Raw genomic sequence first — 21,481 nt, 5'->3', positions numbered from 1 at the left:
AGAGCAATTTTTTATTAGCGCAAGGATGATGCAGTACATACTTGTTTTCTTTATAATGGTATAGATGTTGGTAATTTAGAATAATTAGATCCAGTAACTACTACTACTATTATTATCAACAAAGGTTGGATCTACAAATAGCTAGCTAGACATTCCCAAAAAACATCCGCATTGAAACATTTTATGATTTAATTATTTTTTCTAGCACGCATCTAGAACATTAAAATGGAGCTTCAGTTTGAGTCCCCACTTCCTACTATGGCAGGGCGTTCGGGTTACCCGAAAATTTCAGGTTGGGTATTTCGGGTTTTTAAAATTTTAGGTTTTGAAAAATGCAACCCAAAATTCGCAAACAATAATCAAAACCCGACATTTTGGCTCCCCGAACCTTCGAGTTCGGGTTCGGGTTTACCCGAACTGCCTGAATTGCCGGAGAGCACGGAGATCGACGCTGGGGCGAAGGGGCCTCGCCGCCTCGGGATCGGCGGGGGGTGGGGGTGGGGGTGGGGGTGCAGGCTTGCGCAGCAGCGCAGGGCCGCAGACGTAGTGGCGCAGGCGCTGCCGGTGGTGCGGCGTCGGCGGTGGCAGCGGCACAGGTGGTGCGGCGCAGCCGACAGGGCCTGGACGGTGGTGCGGTGGGCGGTACCTGCCGGTGGCGCGGTCGGGCAGTAGGGACTAGGGTAGTGGCGGCTGGGGGGAGGGGGCAGTGCGTGGAGTGGGGGTGGCTGGGCTGGGCGGCTGCCTAGGGTTACAGTGGAGTTTTGTGGGCTGGGGCGCTGGACTGCAACTGCAATGAAACATATTTGGATTGGATTGTTTTTCGGATTATTCGGGTTTTTCGGGTACCGTGGCTTACCCGAATTACCTGTAATAATTTCGGGTACCGTGGGTTGAAACTCGAATTAAGGTTTGAGTTTTTTTTTGGGCTCAGGTGTTTTGGTTTTGGGCTCGGGTTTTATGGGTTCGGGTTTCGGATATTGTGCCCACCCATACTTCCTACTGTAACCGAATTTTCTGATCGATTCACTTATAGCAGTATAAAATAGAACCTGATTCATTGTAATATTATTTGACTGAAGAATAATCTTTATATCTTCGTACTTAAACTTGTCCGTGACAGATATGAGTGTCAGAAGACGGTAACTTTTTAGAAATGTTCCGGCCTCCCGCCGTAGAAAAACAAGGTGCATGAATAGCTTGTCATCATCCGCCTCCGCATGTAGTGAGAGATCGCCAACCACTCTTGACGAACATTGTGTAGCCACAATTATATCAGATGTTCAACATACTGCTACAGAACCTACCATTGCGAACCCTCATCACCAGTTTGAACTGACTAGCGGTGATAAGTTCGATGGGCATCACCATCAGCAATGAGAGAAAGGCTATCATCGTCGGTTCGTATTACGACGTAGCGGTAATGCCCGCACCACTCTTATGGTGATGACCTCTATTGGACTAGTCACATGCCTCGTGCGCGCATCTTCCCTCTCTTCTACCTTCTGCCGCAGCAAGTTCCGCTGCTTCATCCAAGCACCCTGCCCCTGCAGCTTATTGTCTAACTAGCCGTACCAACTCATCCACCCGGTAGCTTCCTATGGTTTACTTTTGCTAAGTTTCCCTAGCTATACCCCCACATCTATCGTCAATGCTGACCGACTGCAGGTCGAGATCCGTAAAATGATGGTAAAAAAATTACATAGGACACTGTAGCACTTTTCGTTTGTTTGTAATAATTATTGTCCTACTATAACCTAACTAGGCTCAAAAAATTCGTCTCGTCGTGTACATCAAAACTATGTAATTAATTTTTTTATTTATCTATATTTAATGTTCTATGTATGAGACAAAAGATTTGATGTGATAGATAAATAATGAAATTTGGAGAGAGAAATTTTGAAACTAAACACAGCCGTCGCCAAAGTCGCACAAGTGCAGTGGCTGACGACGACAGATCGAGGACACGACGACGTGGCCGTTGCTGGATGGGTCACGGGTGTTGACCGACAAAACGACCACCGGCCGGCCGGCTTGTAAACTTTTGCAGCTGACGCCTGATTTGAAACAAATGTGATGTAAGCCCATGGAAAGAAAAAGCATACGTTTTCATAGCCCATGCATCTTTTGAAAAGAAAAGCATGGATTTATTTGACATTTTTCTGCAGCATGCATGCTCACTTGGTCAGGGAGGTCGTCAGTACATACGGCCTGCGGCTGCTGTACGGGGACTTTCTGGCTGCAAGCATGCGTATTTGCTTCCGTGCCGCCGGGGCAACAAGTTGGAGGGCAATGGAACGAGAGTAGCATCTTCTGATAAGTACTCCAGGGCGTACGAAACCTTGGTTTAGTCAGGGTTTTTCACGTTTCTTTTTGCAAACATAAAGTTCATTTTCTTGCTTTAACTGAACGCTAACGCATGACTATCCCGGCGGCAGCCCTTCATACTTTGTAATTTGGAAACACATGGGGGGTCTGTCAGTTTATTGCCTGCGAAAAGTACATGCGACTATATATGTAACTTCTTCAACTGTCCCACTATAAAGTTTTTATTTCAGAGTTTGGGTCTTGAATATTTTTCTCTTGTTTTTTATATATAATAATAAGTGCAGCAGATAGTTCAAAAAATGGTGTCGGCAATCTTTATCTGTTGCCTAAAAAATAGAAAAATGCACTGGAGTTCGAAAACTTTGGCTTGATAGGAGAAGCCATTTATTTGCTAATCGTTTCGCATGAGGTCCAAATCGTAGTTATTATCATTAAATCACCCAACATGTGGAGCCGGGCTCCACTTGCCTGGGGGGTGATGTGCCCACGGGGCAAGGGGAGGTGACGCAGCAGTACACGGAATGACCTGGCAGGGGCGCAACCGTATGGGTGGCGCTAGGCCGGCCCAGCGCCAAACTAGGGGCACTCCATGGGCTGATTGGACTTGCTCGGCCGGATCTCTTTCCTACCGTATGGTACGACATAGAGAAAATAGGTCACATCTATGACACTAGCTGGTGGCTCTAGGGCTTCCTATGCCCCTTGGCAGTGGGGCTTACGTGGACCGAGAAACATTCATTAAGTTGGACGGTATGATCCTTTTGTCCTTAAATATAATATAAGGATTTAAAGCAGCATTTCAAATTGTGATATATCTATCTTGCATGAGTTCTAGATCTGCATCAGGAGGACTACTGGACGTTTAATTCTTGTAACGGGTATTGCATCGTCTAATAACTGAGGAGAGTTCTAGGTTATATGCATGTGTATGTACCTGCTGGTTGGGAGGATCAATTAGTTTCATGCCATCTTCTAATTTTACGTTGATCCATTAGTTCTGGTTGCTCACTTCATCTTGCTGGTTAAATGAAGTACCATTTAAGTGAATCCAATAAGACCGCGCGCACATAATTATTTGCTAGTTTTGTTTTGCAGTTAATGGAAGAACAGTTTGATGCTTAAAATGTTGGCTCACATCATCACACCATTGTATTAGACATATTGAGCTCTTGAAATATATATTTATCTATTAGACATTGCGTCCGTAAGCTCTCATCACTATCACATATCAACATGCATCTAAGGAAAATACATCATTCTTGTTAATATATGAACTTATGTGAGACCTTAGATCTCGTAGGTTATCCCAACCTTGAGTAGTTGGCCTCTTGGAATGGATAGCATCTTCTCTCCATTTCTTGAATTTTTCCTTAGAAAATTGTAGATGTAGTTCACAATAATCTTCTTTAACAAGTTAGAGTGAGGCTTGGCTACTACTTCACTCTCCCCAACTATATAAACAACACCATTATCCACCTCGCGCTGGATGATCTTTTGATCTTCCTCAATCTTCAACATCTCCTCTAGGTTCATTTTCCCCGCCTGTGTTATTAGAAAAGAGTATTTATATGATTAGCGCACCACCTAATGAGGGCATCCAATTTACAACAAGAATGTTTCTAAACAAACAAATCCATTCATGTATTAATTTTTACCTGGAAATGTGCCAATCTACTACTCATGGAGACCGGATGCATTGTGAGCTCCGAAAAAGATTGGGCTGGTGTAAGCATCTCCTCAGCATAGATGGCATGTCCTGAGGGCTTCCTCTCCCAAGTAAAGCTGTCAACACGAGCGCTATGGAAGATAATCTTCAATGGCTCATCACCAACTCCATAGAGGTTTAAGTCCCTAACATAGTATTGGAGGTACTCAACTAGGACTTTAACAAAATCGTTGGCCATCTCGAGCTTGTCGCGGTACCCATATCTTGCCACACAACGGAACACCATTAACTCTTTGGGCTCCACTTGTCGAAAGAGGAAGCGCTCCGAGACATCAACATGGGGAATTGGCAAACGCTTCACCGTGATGAAGACAATCACTGAGTGAATGGTAGGAATCTTCTCGATTAGATGTGGGAATATGGGTGGTATGCCTTGAACCAACTCAGTGTAGAAAAGCCCTAGTCCTGGGACCCTCTTTAGGTCCCGACGTTCAAGTAGATCTTTCACCTCATCGCGTGACACAGTATGCTCAAGCTCATATTTGTACCGTTTGACATGCACGTAGTGCCAGACAATCATGATTAACATGAGAATAGCTGACATAGCCAGTGGCAGATAAGGTCCCTTGGTGAACTTATATAAAACTGCAGCTGTGTAGATGGACTCTGTTGATATGTAGACAATGAAGAAGATGGCAATCCACCAAATGTTTACCTTCCACACAAGGAGCATCACTATTGTCATCAATAGGGTTGTGATCACCATCACAAGGACCACACAAATTTCTGTACAAGTATATAGACAGAAATATAGTAAGTGGCATCAATGAAAACTATTGAAATATGGATAAACATTGCTGCAGAAATATAAAATAGAGCATTCAACAATCATTAATTCAACTTTTAGACTTCTTACCATGTGCTTTTGCAATGAAACCAGTTGTCCGGAAGCTTATGGTTATAACACAAGCAGCAATACAAAGGAAGATGTTCACTTCAGGGATGTACAGGTGGCCTGAATAACGCCTTGATGTATGTAGTATCTTGACCCTTGGAAAACAGTTGAGTGCTTGTAAATGAGACATGGTTGCAACGGCACACGAGATCATAGCTTGGCTTCCAATGACTGATGTAATGAGAGCTAGGACAAAGGTTGGCCAAAATAAAGATCCTGCATCATACAAGAGAATATCCATTTAATTTTTGGTTTAATAGTAATCAAGAAAGTAATAACAAAGGCTACTATTTGTGTCACGTACTTGGGATTGAATTGAAGAAAACATTAGGTATGTCAGCCACAGACATGTCTATGTGTTTCCTCAGGTATGCTGCTTGTCCAATATATGTGAGCAACACCGAAGGTAATAAGCCAAAAGTGAAGCTCAGCTGAAAGATAAAAAGTAGTTTCCTTATTACCACCATAATGATGTTTGTGCCATATACCAACATAAATGGAAACAGTTCAACTTCCATAAGTTCAAGTAGTGATCCATAATTAAATCCATTTTCATTGTCATGCGAACGTCTTGAAAGAAGATATATAGTAATTGAAATTAACACTACATGTATAGCTAGTAATCCCCTGTGGTCACAAGATCATTTTTGTTCTTCCCCTTCAGATATCAGAATAGTTTGAAGTACTTCTTTATTTACCAAAATGTCTAAATAATCTCGTACCTGGATCGATCTGATGCTGAAGTATCCCATATCAGCAAAAAGAGCTTCTGTGCCTGTCAAAGAAGAACAGTCTTTTTTATAAATAAACAGTATAAACAAAACTACAGAACAAGTTGATTCTGTCCAAGAGATTTTGCATTAATAATTTCGTTTGGCAAGGAGGATTGTAGTGTGGACCATCTCGTCCCTATTTGCTACCAGCCAATGCAATAATTCTGTGGTATAGGTTTATATATAGTGCATACCTGTGAAGCAAAGGAGAATTTCACCCAATGAGACCCATCCTTTCTTTTTGTTCCTTCGGAAATAGTCGACGATATATTTTGCGTTGAAAGCCTTCAAGACGCCAATGTCGTACTTGACCATGTTATAGATCCCAATAGCTGCCATAAGGAGCAGCCACACAAAAACCACCGGCGCAAATGCGTAACCAATTTTGTCGGTGCCAAAGCGCTGGACCGCAAAGAGAACCACCAGAATCCCCACCGTTATCCATACCGTTTGATCTGCTCACAAGTAACCATTTTAGAAGTTAATAACTACCACATGCCGGGCAACACACGTGACCTTTTTCTGTATTTATAAGAGTTTTCATAAAGAAAAAAAAGGGCTGAGACACGTAATCTTGTGGACTAGGTTGCTTGACCTGTTCAATCAGTCAATTTCCGCAGTTACTTAGCTTGGGGGTGCACTGTCCGTGAGATTTCCCCAGAAGAAATTTTGTGCACGTATACTGAATAACTGAAACTGGCGACACGACTACATCTATGTATATCTAGACAGGGATGATGACTATTTGCAGCAAGTAGTGACATAAAGTCTTGTGTCCTGATTTCCCTTATTAGCGTATCTCCAAAGATTAATTGTATAAGATCACTAGACTATGCAAGCAAAATATAAGCATTCTGTACTAATACGTAGTTTATTTCTCCATTGTTACCGTACCTGTTGTTAGATGAGGTGCTCTCACCCTCAGACCGTTGACAGCTGCAAGCACTGCACCATTTAAACATGCAAAGTCGTCATGTCAGGCCATCGTCCAAATAAACGCCATGAACAATCAGTCATGAACAGACACATATCTACATATCCATTTGTAGATAGAGAGTACGTACCGGATATCGGAGGAGTTAGCATGCTGTCACTGATGGCCAGCGCTGTCGCAAGGATGGTGAGGAAGAAGAGGGAGATCTTGGCCGCCTTGCTCGTCTCCAGCAGGTTCTTCATCCACTGAGCTCTCCTCAGCGTCGCCGACGGCTTGGCGCGGTGCCTGTACCTCGACACGAGCTCGTCTTCGGCCTGCTGGTTCGGGATGAGGCACACCTTGGCGTACCGGGAGATCAACGAGTAGAGTGCAAACGTGCCACCTGACAGAGAGGAAAGAGTACAGTTGCATGTCAGTGTCGTCTGCAGTTACACACCTCTACAATTTCTTCTTGCTCAGCTCGCCATCTTGATGATAGCTAGAGTACGAATGATAGTGATGTTGCATCTAATTCTACAGGACTATCTAGCAGCTACTTGATCAAATCTAATCCAGTGGGAACGAACTTGTGTGTGCTGTATGTCAAATTAATTAAGGCCCTTTGCGCAACGCACCGTCGCCGTCATCGTTGGCGTAGAGGGCGATGAAGACGATCTTGATCATGGTGAAGAGGATGAAGCTGTAGATGATGATGGAGAGGACGCCGAGGACGTCGTCCGGGTGGCCGACGCCCTTCTTGAAGGTGTTGGCGTACACGTACAGCGGCGAGGTGCCGAGGTCGGCGTACAGGATCCCCACGCACTGGAATGCCAGCCGTAGCGTCCGAACCCAGCTCTCCTGATGATGGATGTACCATGCATGCATCAACCATAATAATTAAGGATCTATCATGTAAGAACGGCAAGTTGGTATAAATTAATAATTATATTGAATTCCGCGCGCCCTCAAGTACGAGCGTATACTAGATTGTGGCGAATCAGTGGGTGGCGTGGCACAGGAGGATCATCCGCCATGGACGTCGTCGGCAAGGATCATGGATCTCAAGGACACCTATTAGCTGATGATGATTCTGTGACCATGCATGCCGCGTACCTGTCCGTGGTGGCCGGCGTGGGCTGGCATGGTGGCGTCGCGGTAGAGCGAGTCCTGGCGCTTGACGTCGACCACCGCGGGCGGCAGCTCCAGGTCCAGCTCGCCGCTGTAGGGGACGATCTCCATGCTGCCCCGGGCGGCGCTGCCATGGGGCGCCATCTTCCTATCCGGCCGGGAAACTGCCCCGCCGTCGACGTCGCGCACCGCAGCTATATACTCTACTAGACCTCTCTAACCACCGCGCGCAAAAAAGGCTCGGCCACCTCACGCCGTTCTTTTTGCCTCTCTGGGTACGGTGCTGTTCACTTCCCGGCTGCTCCTGTCACCCTGCAGATCTGAGGCGCCTTTTATAACCAACCAATCTTCCCAGCAGCTAGCCTGGTTTTCAGACTTGAGCGTCGTCGTCCTTGGGGACTTGTTCATTCCCGGAAATTCAACAGTCCCTGCAGATTAATCTCACACCTCACGTATGCTCGTTCAGAGTTACTTGCCTTGCCAGCCTTTCTAACCATATTTGCTCGTTGGATCAGGGCTTGTTTAGATCTTTACCTGTAAATATAAAAAAAACATCATATCGAATGTTTTGACACATGCATGGAGTACTAAATGAAGTCTATTTACAAATTTTTTTGCATGGATGGGCTGTAAATCGCGAGACGAATCTAATGAGCCTACTTAATCCATGATTTGCAACAGTGATGCTACAGTAACCATCCGCTAATTATAGGTTAGTTATGGATTAATTAGCATCATTAGATTCGTCTCGTGATTTACAAACCATCTGTTTAAAAAATTTTATAAATAGACTTTATTTAGTACTTCAAATTAAGAAGATTCCGTCGCAAAAATTTTTGCGTTCCATCTAAACACGGCATCAGTCTACTTTTCCACGATTCCACGAATCTCGCGGCTTGCCAGCGTCAACCTTGACTGGGTCCTCCGTCGTCCACTAATCCAGCTGAGATGTGTACGCGGAAGTCGCCGCTAGCTGCGGCAGCCAGCGACGGCTGCGGTGGGGACCCAGTGATCGGCCGGCGGGGACCAAGAAGAAGAAGCGGGGGCCGCCTCGTCAACCTGCTGCGCGTCGGCGCGTGGCGGCATCCATCGCTGTCAGCACAGCCAGCGCGTTGGATGAGTTGACGCTAGATTATTCACACGATCAGTTCCCCAATGCGTGTGCCATGCGCATCTGTATGCGTGGCTGCCGTGTGTGTGGACTTTTTGGGAACCTAGAACTTTTTTTTTTTATGGAATGGGAACCTAGAACCTAGAACTGTATGGGCGTGCATGCGTAACTGCGTATGTATTAGCACGGTTTCAGATAATAAGCAGTGTTGGATCTCAACTGGTATTCAGTCTTCGTCGTCCCCTATAATTAAGCAATATATATATATATATATATGCTCTGAGTTCAAATTTGGAGCAGTCAATTTCGACTTCTCCAAAAAAAAAAGAGAGTGCTAGTCAATTTCGGCGTACATTTACCATCTTTTATATATACTACTGATAATAGTGTTTATAATTAAACTATTTGGGTATGCTTCAAACTTTCTAAGCATGTGGTGCCATGCCTCCGATTTCTCATCCAAGGTAGTACTATATATGGGTCTTTCTAATTCGCGCGCGCGTCATGAGCTGTCCTAGCGCTCGATCAAACCACCCACCGCATTACCCGCTGGGCGGCTCCCCTCTCGGGCTCCCCGTGGTCCGCACACTCACTAGTATAGTAGTACCTACTGCAGACCCCATTCGAGTGTCGGACTGAGGCCATGCACGCCGTGGCCCTTCGTTCTCTTTTATCCCTCCAAACAAAATATATATACGAATAAAAATATAAAACCAAAATTTGTCAATATAAATTTTAAAAAAATATATGTAAAGATGAATCATTAAAAACAATTATAAAATAAAAAATTATATACATCATTTATTAAAAACTGTAAAAATATAAATTTACATATAAACAATATGTTCATAAGTTATGCATGAAGCACAAAAATATTTGCATAAATTGCATGACATAAAATTTATGTGCATAAATTGTACTACAAAAATTATGCACATAGACTCCTGTTCATAAGTTATGCAAATAAAAAAGCATAAATTGTATGCACACGTTATATGAAACAAAAATTTATGTTCATAAGTTTACAAAAACACAGACTCATGTTCATAAGTTGTGCAAAATAAAAAAGCATAAAATTGTATGCACACATTATATGAAAACAAAATTTATGTTCGTAAGTTGTGTATTTACAAAATGTTGTGAAGTAAAATATTAAGGAACAAAAAATCTAATAAAAAAGAAAAGAAAAAGTCATGCTCGGATTACCGCTTGTGCCGGCTACTGCTGGCTGTTGGTTCACGCGGAGAAGGGAAATGAAAACTAATTAAAGTATGCATCACATCATATGTGGTGTGTGCATGCGTCTGCGCACCTGTCAGAAAAATCGAGCGCCCGCATGCCAGGCAACGCTCGCGCGTCCGATTGGATTTCCGACTATATACCGCTAAATGTAACAGCATTTACACCTTTTCAGCTAGCATGCACATTACTGCGTGCTTTGGAATTTATTGCAATAATGGTCAGACTTACCTAGCTGTAACAGCACATGTGTTAATTACTTGTAATTAAACTAACCACAGTCATTAGTTCAAAACTCATGCGACAAATCACCAACTCAAACTTGATTCTGTCAGCCTGGCCCTGACCGGTCTGACCGGTCTGGGCAACCGGTCTGACCGGTTGGGGGCTGACTCAACCATTTTGTTGGCCCCACATTATGTAAACCTCACTCCCTCTCTCACCAACTTCCTCAGTCTCACCCCGTGCTGAACTCGCCCCTCCCGAGCTCTCCCCCTCCCCAAAGCCCTAAATTCCCAATCCATCATTTCCATTTGATTCCAAGGCCTAGAAAGAATCAAATCGGCGTGGGGAAGCTTCTTCTTCGCGATTCCCTCCCTGGGGAGTAGTGGATTCAAGTTCTTCGTGTGAAAAGGACTTATCCAAGGTACTCTAGCTAGGAATGAATCGATCTCCTTTTCTAGATGATCTTAGATGATTTCCTCTGGTCAAAAACGTCTAAATGTATCCTTGAACTAGTGCCTAGAAGGGTTTAAGAACTTGTGGGCGATTTTCGCCGCGCCAAGGATTCCAGCTTTTGGTCTGGGTTGGACCGGTCTGACCGGTCGGAGGGACCCGGACAGTCCGGCCATTGGATCGGATACTCCGGGTTTGTAGTGATCTAGACATTCCAGAGTTAGGTCCGGATTCTCCGGACTTGGGAGTTCGGATACTCCGAGAATACATCTGGATACTACAGATTTTTGGTATCGAGGTGCGCACAGGCCAGACCGGTCTGACCGGTGCTAGCAGAGTTGAGAAGGTTGAATTGGGGTTAGTTGGTGCAAATGGTTAGAAATTAATGTGGTTAATGGTTACTTGTAATTTTATAAATCATGCATGCCTTTCTCATGTCATATGCATATGCATATGTGTAGCAGCCGCCGCGGAGGAAGTGATATACGAGGTGGTTGCGGAGCCACAGGGGCCACAGGGGCAAGCCCCACAGCAGGAGGATCGTTTGGAGTCGGCCCAAGGCCCAACTCACCCCAGTACTGAGCAGTAGACGCAAGGCAAGCCCCGGTGCACATTCTACTATTTCAAATTATGACACCTATATATGTTTTAATTACTTGTGCATTAAGTTTAGGAACTGTTTGGAACCCTAGTTGCATGAACCCTAGACTTTCTTGAGTTATACTAGTGTGTATAGGACGATAGAAGTGATATGCTTAATGGTTCTCGATAGAAGTCGAGTGAATTCTTGTCACTCGCGAGATATAGGATATTTAGAAGTCGAGTAATTTCCGGTTACTCGCGAAAGATAGGATAGATTCGTATTCCAGTACATGAGTATTGAATTTGATATGGAATGAAAGGAAATTTGAGACCGGACGGGGAATGATGATGATATATAGGTATGGTAGCAGGACAGGGTTCCTGGGTGTCTTAGCCCCGTTCGTGTCGATTAAGGACCGGTCGTTGTCGGCAGTGCTGATCGGGGATTGAACTGTACTAACCGCATACCGGGAGTAGAAGATAGTCGAAACCGGTAAGCCGAGTACTGCTTTGCTTCGAAAGTACAAGAACCCGCACCCAACTCCTGGGGTAGTCGAGTAGTCGCGGAGAATTGGGGATGCACATGTTTACTTTTGGTGGTCTCACGTTGAGCTCGGCTGACCATATGTCGTTGGGCTGGTTCCTGTAGTTCGAAGCGAGGAGGGAAAAGGTTGGTGTGTGGGGTCCGACGGGGCTTTTGCGTGCCGTGTTGGTTAGGCCCATCTTGCAAGGTTAAATCGAATCGATTCGCCGTGTCTCGCGGATATGAGGGTCTTGATCTCTTTGCTGCATCGTACCAAAATGTTAGATGGTGAATTATATATATAATGTTGAAAACCTTGAATTATTATGATTGCTTCACCTTGTGTGCAATAGCTGAATTGTGCAAATATTAGATTGAGGTTAATCTATATAGAACCTGGAGCTAAAATATTGAAAATAAACATCCACTTTTAGATGCTTTTCTGCAAAATAAACCACCAGCCAAATGTCTTGCATGTCTAGATGTGTGGGCTAAGTTATACCCACTGGTCGGGTAAGTCTTGCTGAGTATTAGTTGCTCAGGGTTTGTTGCCACCATACTTTTATTTCAGGGCACCCAGACGTGGATTTTTGCCCCTGCTGCGTCAAATTTATCCGCCGGGATGCAGAGGGGTAGGAAGTCGTGGATCGAGACCCCTAGGTTAGAGAGTTGTTGGGTTGCACACTTAAGGGCAGAGTTGCAGCCCCTCATATTTTGTTGGACCAGTCTGACCGGTTAGTGGACCGGTCTGACCGGTATTCGCAGGGTTTTCTTGCAGCCGGTCTGACCGGTTGTCTGAACCGGTCTGACCGGTTGTGCATAGGCAGAAGTGTAAAAGTAAGGGAATGTAGACCTTTCTCTTGTTATTCGAACTCGTATCTCTGGAGTGGTAAAACATGTAAATTATGTATGTATTTGAACCGACTTTATAAAATTGCTGTATTTAAACTCGTGTTGTAAAGATTGTGGTTTTTTCCTTTTCCGTCTTGCCGTATAATTTTAAATATTTGTCATGTTTGTACCATCTGCGCCCACCTTCGCGTGGGACTACCGGTGTTGTTTCGATCGGGCCGTGGGTTGAGAAAGGATCGCCAAATTAAACCATTAAACTAATGCGCCCGATGTGTTCAAATGATGGTCATTACGTTTAATTTGGAGTTTTAATTTGACGGTTCCGTCACACTAGCTATCGGGACTGATTGTCTCGCAATGCAAGCATCATGCAGTGCAATGTTTCTTTCAGAAAGATGCACGCAGATCAGGCTTTTAGAGAATTGTAGATGAGCCTGTGTGGAAATCACGGTCCTTAGTGGTTTTTTTTTCTTACCACACCTTTTTACTGGGAAAGGAAGTGACATTTACATGCATCAAAGAATTGAAGGTAATCCCAAAAAAGTACACATCTTTATCAGTTTGATCGATACCATCACGTGAATCACGCATGGAGCTTGTAAACCTGTGACTATTGCTTTCGGAACATCGGAACTCTGCTCTATGGTTTAACGGCTTTTCTGTCCTATCTAGTAGAATTCTAGATGAGGAATTCGTCTGTCTACACAGACACATACTATTACATGCCGGGCTTTTCCAAACGTTTACTGTTCCTAAATTGACAAATACATGCATGACCTGTCAAAAAGATCGTTAGAAGGACGTTAAATCTACACACAAGGGACAGAAATAGCAAACGAGAGATGACGCCTGACCTACCCATATAAATTGACAGAAAATGATACCCTGCAAAATGTTTCAACGTAATCTGTCAGAACTCAGAAAAGTTCTTCTTCCAGCAGTTACGACCTAGCTAGCGTGAGAAAAGAAGTCAAGTAGAGAAGTCGGTCTAGTCAGTACTTGAAATAAATGTGCACCTCATATATATTTTTTTTCGTAGAACTTTCTGCATGACCGAGTAATATATAATTAAGTTGTGATTGAATTATTGTTGGTAGTGCGTGTACATGATCAATGCTATCACTTCGCAAATTTTATACCTTTAGAAAGCATTTTAAAAATGCAAAGAATTCATCTATACACAAGTTAAAATTCTTAATGCCAGATACTTGGATCCAGTACGTTCGATACTTGTCTATATGAATTAAATTCTTGCCAAATAAGCATCTGATCAATACCCCATATCTCAACATGTAAGCCATGCAACTAATCAGTCAGTAGTAACTGGTAGTAAAGGCCATAAAATTTAGCCTAGATAATCTAAGGGTTTGATCTTAAAAGGCCGGGCTTTAATCTTATACAATTTTGAGTTAAGTTATATAAGGGCTAAGTTGGATTGTGAATGGACTACTAGGACCATGATTCATTACCACCCTACTTCACCGTTTTTTAACATGTTAATGACAAAATAATCCTGATCCTGGAGAGCTATTTGCAAAATTACATATACAACAGTCACAATCTTTATAAATAATTATATCAATCAGAACATAACTAATCTGAGGCAGTATAGCGTAGGCAGATTAGAAGTAATCAACCATGCAACTCAGTATGCAAATTGTCACAATCAAATTTATATTTGAAAGCACTTGCACCAGATATCTTTTGCCTCCCTAAGACTTGTTCAAGAAACTTGGTTGCCCTGTGAATAACTAAATACTATATGTGGTTCATATCCAGCAGGAAGTCCCTGCTTTTGAAAAGTAGGTACACTTCTAGCATATAGCAGGACCTTATTCAGGGACAAAATTAAATTTAGATTTGTTTCTTTGAGTGTGAGAGTTGATTCATAAAGTCAGTGTGAATCTAAACGTTCTGATATTATGTATTTCAAGATACCATATGGACTAGTAGATCTATGCCTGGGGGCCAAAAGGCAAATTAATTTGTAAGTCCTTGTTGAGAATATATCTATAGAGACTAGTGCTATTACATCTTTTGCTGCTACCATATTATTGGGGCTCTTTCTTAGTAGTGTGGTCGCAAACAAATCTTGAAGAAAAATTAAAAACTGAACTATTAGCATGTATATCAAGAACTATTAAAAACTGAAAAATTAAACACAGCATCATTCTATCACTACCACAAAAATATAAATCTGAACTTGACATGTTTATCAAGAAATAACTTATTAATTAAAGTGGGAAAAACTGGACAATCAAAATAAAAGTAGAAAGTTAGTAACTACTCAATAATCATAAAGTTCACTATTTCTCCCTTTTTTCCCACTTAATACATGCATGTACCATGATTTTTGCGGGACTATTAGCATTATTATAGAAACCTAAACTAGACATTGTGCAACAGGAGTGTTCTCGATCGAGGTAGAGCTTCGTATATGGTAGTAGTTTTTTTTCCTTTAAAAAGGTACATATATACACAGGCACTCACAGGGAATGCAAAATGGATATCTGTGTACGTACACGGACATAGAGGCCGGATTTATAATCCTTTTTCTAAAAAAAAATCTGAAGCAAATGTTGTTTTCGGTAATTCAAGTCACTGCAGTGACGGGCTTGATTAAATGCACTTGCATACAACACCACTCATTACAAATGCAAGTTAACTAATGACGGCTTCCATTGTTATGACTTATCCAAGTTATATCGTTTTTAAGAACAGTATTTGTGGATTCTGTGATAACATAATAATGATATGCCCTGACCTAAGTTGAAATAACATAATAATGATATGCCCTGACCTAAGTTGGGACTATACTATATATGGTGGTAATAATGCCAGCCGAACACTATCTGTGGGAACAAATTTTCATATTGTCGGGGACCACGATTAGGGACACCATAATCGGGGTACCAAAATCACTCTAGAAACGCAAAACACATATCAGGCAACTGAGCCCACGAAGGTCTACGGCCTTCTTCCAACCCAGAAGAAAGGAAATGACTCAAAGAAGCCCAGCACGCGGCCCATCCGCACCCCCCCTCGGACCCGTGGGGTGATCTCCGCCTCGCTCGAGCGTAGCGAGCCTACCCTCGGGGAGGCGAGTCATCTCCGCCTCGCTCGAGGGTAGCGAACCTACCCTCGAGTAGGGCGAATCATCTCCGTCTCGGTCGAGGCCACCTCTCGACGTAAAGGACAAACAGCCCTGCCGCTCACCCGCCCGTCGTACGGAGGCATTAAATGCCAACCACTCCTCCACAGTGCCCAGGACAGACGGCGTCAGGCCGCCATTCCCCACAGTGGCTGTGACCGGAGTCCCGTCCGCCAACTCCGGCCACTGCTCCGCCATCCCGGATGCTGTGGCAGCACTGTGGGAACCTGCGACGCGGGACGAGACGTGCTTGGCATAGTCCCCGTTACTATTTTACCAACTCTTGCTTTCCGGACTCCACCTCACCACACCTACGGCCCCCGGACCCGTCCCCTGCTCGGGAAGGGGTCCGGTGTCACCACGTGTCCCCCAAAGGGGGGGGTGCTCAGTTCTAACAGCCGGAGGCCCGGACCTCCCCCTCGAGGGGGTCCGGGACCTCCATGTGACTCCCGGACCCCTTAGTGCACGTGCTAGCACTCCGCCCGGGGGGGTCCGGGATCGCCACGTGCCCCACTACCGCAGGCGCACATGAGTATGCAAGACACTGGCCTGCAGGGTCCACGGAACGCCACCACGCCACATCTGGAAGATGGTACACCCTACAGCGACGACCACGCCGCCTGCTGGGGCTGGCAAGATGCCGGCGTGACCTCTGCAAGACCAAGGACGATACCCAGGACGACTGCCATGCCCCCACAGTGTACTTTCCACAGTGCTCGACCACTGCACCCCCGCGATTCGGGGGAAATACGACGACTTCCACGATCCCCTGTGCATGTACACCGTCCCTTCTTGTGTCTATAAAAGGAGGAGGCGGGCTTCCTTTAAGAGGGTCGTCGTCGTCGCGCGGTCAGACCACTCGATAGAACGCGACACTCAGCACCACTGAGCACCCGATATTGGCACTCGCCTCAATCAACTTCTCCTCTAGCAGAGACTTGGGAGCCTTTCTCCCTCTCTCGCCTCACCTGTACCCCCTACTACAGGCACCTCCGGTGCAAGATAATACAGTGCCCTCGCACACCTCCTTGCTGGACGTACGGCCCCGCGGCCGGAACCAGGATAAACCCGTGTGTTACTGTGTTGCCTCTTGCATCAACATCTGGGACGAGAAAACACGCAGCATTACTAGTTGGGTCCGGACCGCCGGGTCAGGACACCGACACATATGTTTGAAATAAACTCCCACCATACCGACCCAGTGAAATGCAAGGGTTCATATGCATGAAAGTATGATTCATAAGTTTTCGAAAATTCTAACAAAATCAAGATAGAGTGATTAGATCTCCTGCCTCCTATATCGAAGTATAATAATTGAACTTCCTACCATTTCCCCAACAGGTTATGTTCTTTGGTGCAATCAGATATATAGTGTACGCATTTCAAAATGAAACTAGAGTGATAAGGTCTCAAGTTAAAATTCTAACAAGCGTACAATTTCATAAAAAGAATTGTTACATGCTCCAACGACTTCGAGCCTCCACATGGAGGGGATTTGAAATACAAGTAAACTCTTTAACATTCATTCCCTTTAGAAAATGTTATGCCTGCTTTTAGAAATTAAAATGGAAAGGGTTAGATTACCCTTTGTTTCTAAAATTTCTACATACACCTGACTTCTCAATGTCGTATTAGCCATTTATGTAGGACATCACAATTATTTCGATTTGCTTACCTATTCCTGCACACACTGCACACCATACACCATACACATGGCACAATTAGCTAGTTGCTGCCTGCTCTGGCTCTCAAGGCATCTCTTGCACTACTGCATATTATGCTTCTATATATGATTGTCAGGCGACAGAGCATCAACTGTTAATCTATTAGAATCGACTAGAACATAGATCAGTGAGGATCTCTTTTTTTTTCATGATCTGAGTACAAGAAGTTCCTAGATCTACACAAGTACACACAGAGAGAGAGAGAGAGGTAGAGGCCTTCAGCGCCTACAGAAGAGCTTGAGCTAGCCATCTCGAGTTTGTTGATGGAGATCCACTCAAAGGCGGCGACAAGTGACGCAGCGAGGTCGATGCTGGAGCGACGGCGTCGAGGACGTTGGCGGCGACGGCGTGACGGGGCTGGCGGCGGCAATGGTGGAACTTCCCGCTGCTCCAGCGCCCCCTAGTAGATCGGCTTAGGGTTTCTGTAGGTGAGGGTGTAGGCGGCGCGGTGAACCTCGTTACCAGTGCCCCGGCCCCTCACCCTTTTTATTTTGGCGCTGTACAGTGGGGGCCCACCAACCATTAAGGGTTGGGCGCCCCGGCCTATTAGGAAGGAGATCAATCCAACATCTCCCCCTTGATCTCACTTTTTATTTTAACTTTATACTTTAACTTGGAACTTTTTTCTTTAGTTGTTCCATCTCAGATTAATGAATAGAGCATGCTTTATCGTCACGGTCCAAGACTGATAGACTCAACAGCTACCACACACATCACTGTTTTGAAACAAATTCTTTATTTTTTGGGCCCTTTTATTCTCCAGAAATCACATGCTTTCTCTTAAACCCATGCCGGCTATGTGTTCCATGAACACATTGGGTGGTAAGCCTTTAGTGAGCGGATCCACAAGCATTTTCTTTGTGCTTATATGCTCGAGTGTAATAGAGTGATTCTGGATTTTCTCCTTCACAACATAAAACTTTATGTCAATGTGTTTGGCAGCACCACTTGACTTATTGTTGTGAGCATAAAACACTGCTGGTTCATTGTCGCAGTACATTCTGAGTGGTCTTCGAATGCTGTCTACCACTCTTAAACCGGGTATAAATTTCTTTAACCATTCAACCTACCCCGAGGCCTCATAACATGCCACAAATTCAGTGTACATCGTCGATGATGCAGTGACGCTTTGTTTTGAGCTTTTCCACGATATAGCTCCCCCTGCGAGTGTGAACACAAAACTGGACGTGGACTTTCGGTCATCGATGTCCCCCGCAAAATCCGCATCTGAGTACCCTTCTATCTCTAGGGAATCGGATTTTTTGTATGTTAGCATGAGGCATTTTGTGCCTTGCACATAACGTAAAGCTTTCTTTACCATGATCCAGTGTGCCTGTCCTGGATTACTTTGATATCTACCAAGTATCCTGGTAACAAATACTAAGTCAGGGTGTGTACAAACTTGAGCATACTGTAGGCTTCCGACAGCTGAAGCAAATGGAACCGCTTTCATTTGATCAATCTCATACTGGTTCCTGGGACATTGAAATTTCCCAAATCTATTGCAACCAAGATCTGCTTGCACATATGCATACTGTACTTCTTTAGAACCTTTTCTAAGTATGCCTTTTGTGATAGTCCTAATACCCCCTTTGTTCTATCTCGGTGAATTTCAGTTTTCAAAACAAATGAAGGTTTACCGAGATCTTTCATATCAAAGTTTGAGGACAAGAATTTCTTTGTCTCCAATAGCAGACCAACATCGCTACTAGCAAGTAGAATGTCATCCACATACATGATTAGGAAAATAAATTTTCCACTTCTGAACTTTGCATAAATGCAATTGTCCTCCTCATTTTCTTTAAACCCAAATTTCCTTATGGTTTCATCAAACTTTAAATACCACTGTCTAGAGGCTTGCTTTAATCCATAAATGGATTTCTTTAAGCGACACCCCATATGTTCTTTTCTTTTCATGACAAAACCTTTCGGTTGTGCCATGTAAACATTTTCATACAAATCTCCATTAAGGAATGCCGTCTTTACATCCATTTGATGTAACTCTAAGTCATAATGTGCCACCAATGCCATTATAATCCTGAAGGAATCTTTACACGAAACCGGAGAAAATGTTTCGTTATAGTCTATCCCTTCTCTTTGCGTAAAGCCTTTTGCCACGAGTCGTGCTTTGAACCTTTCTACATTCCCTTTGGTGTCATGTTTTATCTTGTAAACCCATTTACAGCCTACTGTTTTGGCTCCTTTAGGAATTTCCTCTATGTCCCAAACACCATTGGAACTCATTGATTTCATCTCATCCTTCATAGCTTCCAGCCATTTAGATGAGTGAACACTTCTCATGGCTTCTTCATATGAAGTGGGATCACCCTCCATATAGACTTCTTCTGTATTACAAACTTCATAGTCGCTAGAAATAGCTGACCTTCTTTCTCTTTGTGACCTTCTAAGGGCCACTACTTGTGGCACATTTTGTGACTCAACTTCTGGCACATTTTCCATAGGGGGCTGCAGCTCCTCCTCCTCATGTCCAACCGCGGGTTCAGGCGGTTCCTGGATGACAGGTTCCAAACCTTCGCTCACTGTTGGTATGGGTGGAGTTACGACAGATGTTGTCATCGTAATATCTGGAATAGTTGGCGCAGCAACCGAAGAAGGTACTGGCGTCACTATTTCAGGAACTTTTGGTGCAGCATCTACAGGTAGTGATAAAAATGGCTCTTGAATCATAGGAGTAGGCACATACACCCGCTTCTCCTCAAGGTCAATTTCTCTAGGTACCATGCTCCTCCTGATCATTTCATTTTCTAGAAAGACAGCATGTCTCATTTCTACAAACTTTGTTTGTCTGTCTGGACAGTAGAAACGAAAATCTTTTGACTTTTCAGGATAGCCGATAAAATGGCAGCTTACAGTTTTGGGATCCAATTTTCCAATACATGGATTAAACACTTTAGCATCAGCTGGCCTCCCCCAGACCCGAAGGTGAGTCAGTGAGGGTTCTCTTCCTGTCCATAGCTCATACAGTGTTTTGGGCACCGATTTGCGTGGCACTCTGTTGAGAATATAGATGGCAGTTTTTAACACCTCCATCCACATACTCAATGGTAGTGTGGAATAACTCATCATACTACACACCATATCCATCAGTGTACGGTTGCGTCTTTCAGCTACTCCATTTTGTTGAGGCTCGCCCAGTGTGGAATATTGGGCAACTATACCATTTTCCTGTAAAAATCTTGCAAAAAGTCCAGGAACTTGTCCATAAGGGGTATGTCAACCGTAGTACTCCCCTCCACGGTCTGACCATACTATTTTAATTCTCTTGTCAAGCTGATTTTCAACCTCAGCTTTGAATATTTTAAATTTATCCAATGCCTCAGATCTTTCTTTAATTGGATAAATGTAACCATAGCGGGAGTGAAGTCTGTGAATGTTATGAACAAATCATAGCCATCCACACTTTTCACAGGAAACGGGCCACATATATCAGTGTGGATTATTTCTAATGTTCCTGCACTTCGTTTGGCACCCTTTTTAATTTGCTTTACAAATTTTCCTTTAATGCATTCAACACATTGTTCAAGATCAGAAAACTCTAGCTGAGGAAGAATTTCACTCTTCACTAATCTTTCAATTCTCCCCTTCGAAATATGGCCTAAACGACAGTGCCATAATTTCGATGAAGTATCTTGAGTTCTCTTTCTTTTCTTTGTTTCTTTCTCTGACAAGGATTCATTCACATTCACATCACATACAGAATGCACTTTATCACGCATAGATAGTAAATAAAAATCATTGTAAAGGAAAGCATCACCAATATAATTATTGTCAAACCATAGTTCACATTTGCCATTCGCAAAATGACAACCAAAACCATCTGTGTCTAAGCGTGATACACTGATC

General features: G+C 43.8%; 1 protein-coding gene across 1 annotated transcript; it reads right to left on the bottom strand.

The window, feature by feature from the left end:
- Positions 1–3,440: 3,440 nt before the first annotated feature.
- Positions 3,441–8,072, bottom strand: LOC120650498 (probable potassium transporter 16). Its single transcript, XM_039927649.1, has 10 exons — positions 7,746–8,072; positions 7,268–7,490; positions 6,784–7,035; positions 6,614–6,664; positions 5,914–6,174; positions 5,669–5,721; positions 5,251–5,377; positions 4,908–5,162; positions 3,981–4,777; positions 3,441–3,867 (listed from the first exon to the last, which is right to left on the bottom strand). Exons 1-10 carry the CDS (start codon positions 7,902–7,904, stop codon positions 3,613–3,615), a joined length of 2,433 nt encoding a protein of 810 aa, XP_039783583.1. The 5' UTR covers positions 7,905–8,072; the 3' UTR covers positions 3,441–3,612.
- Positions 8,073–21,481: the final 13,409 nt, after the last annotated feature.

Source organism: Panicum virgatum, chromosome 9K (genome assembly GCF_016808335.1).
Source record: "Panicum virgatum strain AP13 chromosome 9K, P.virgatum_v5, whole genome shotgun sequence".
Taxonomy (NCBI): domain Eukaryota; kingdom Viridiplantae; phylum Streptophyta; class Magnoliopsida; order Poales; family Poaceae; genus Panicum; species Panicum virgatum.
This window is presented reverse-complemented; position numbering and strand designations above follow the sequence as displayed.

Excerpts from the sequence above, each read along its gene's own strand:
- LOC120650498 (XM_039927649.1), bottom strand. The coding sequence starts at position 7,904 with ATGGCGCCCCATGGCAGCGCCGCCCGGGGCAGCATGGAGATCGTCCCC. Across the intron at positions 5,378-5,668 it reads TCAGCATCAGATCGATCCAG|CTGAGCTTCACTTTTGGCTT; the intron begins GTACGAGATTAT and ends TTTATCTTTCAG. Across the intron at positions 5,163-5,250 it reads TTTCTTCAATTCAATCCCAA|GATCTTTATTTTGGCCAACC; the intron begins GTACGTGACACA and ends TGTATGATGCAG.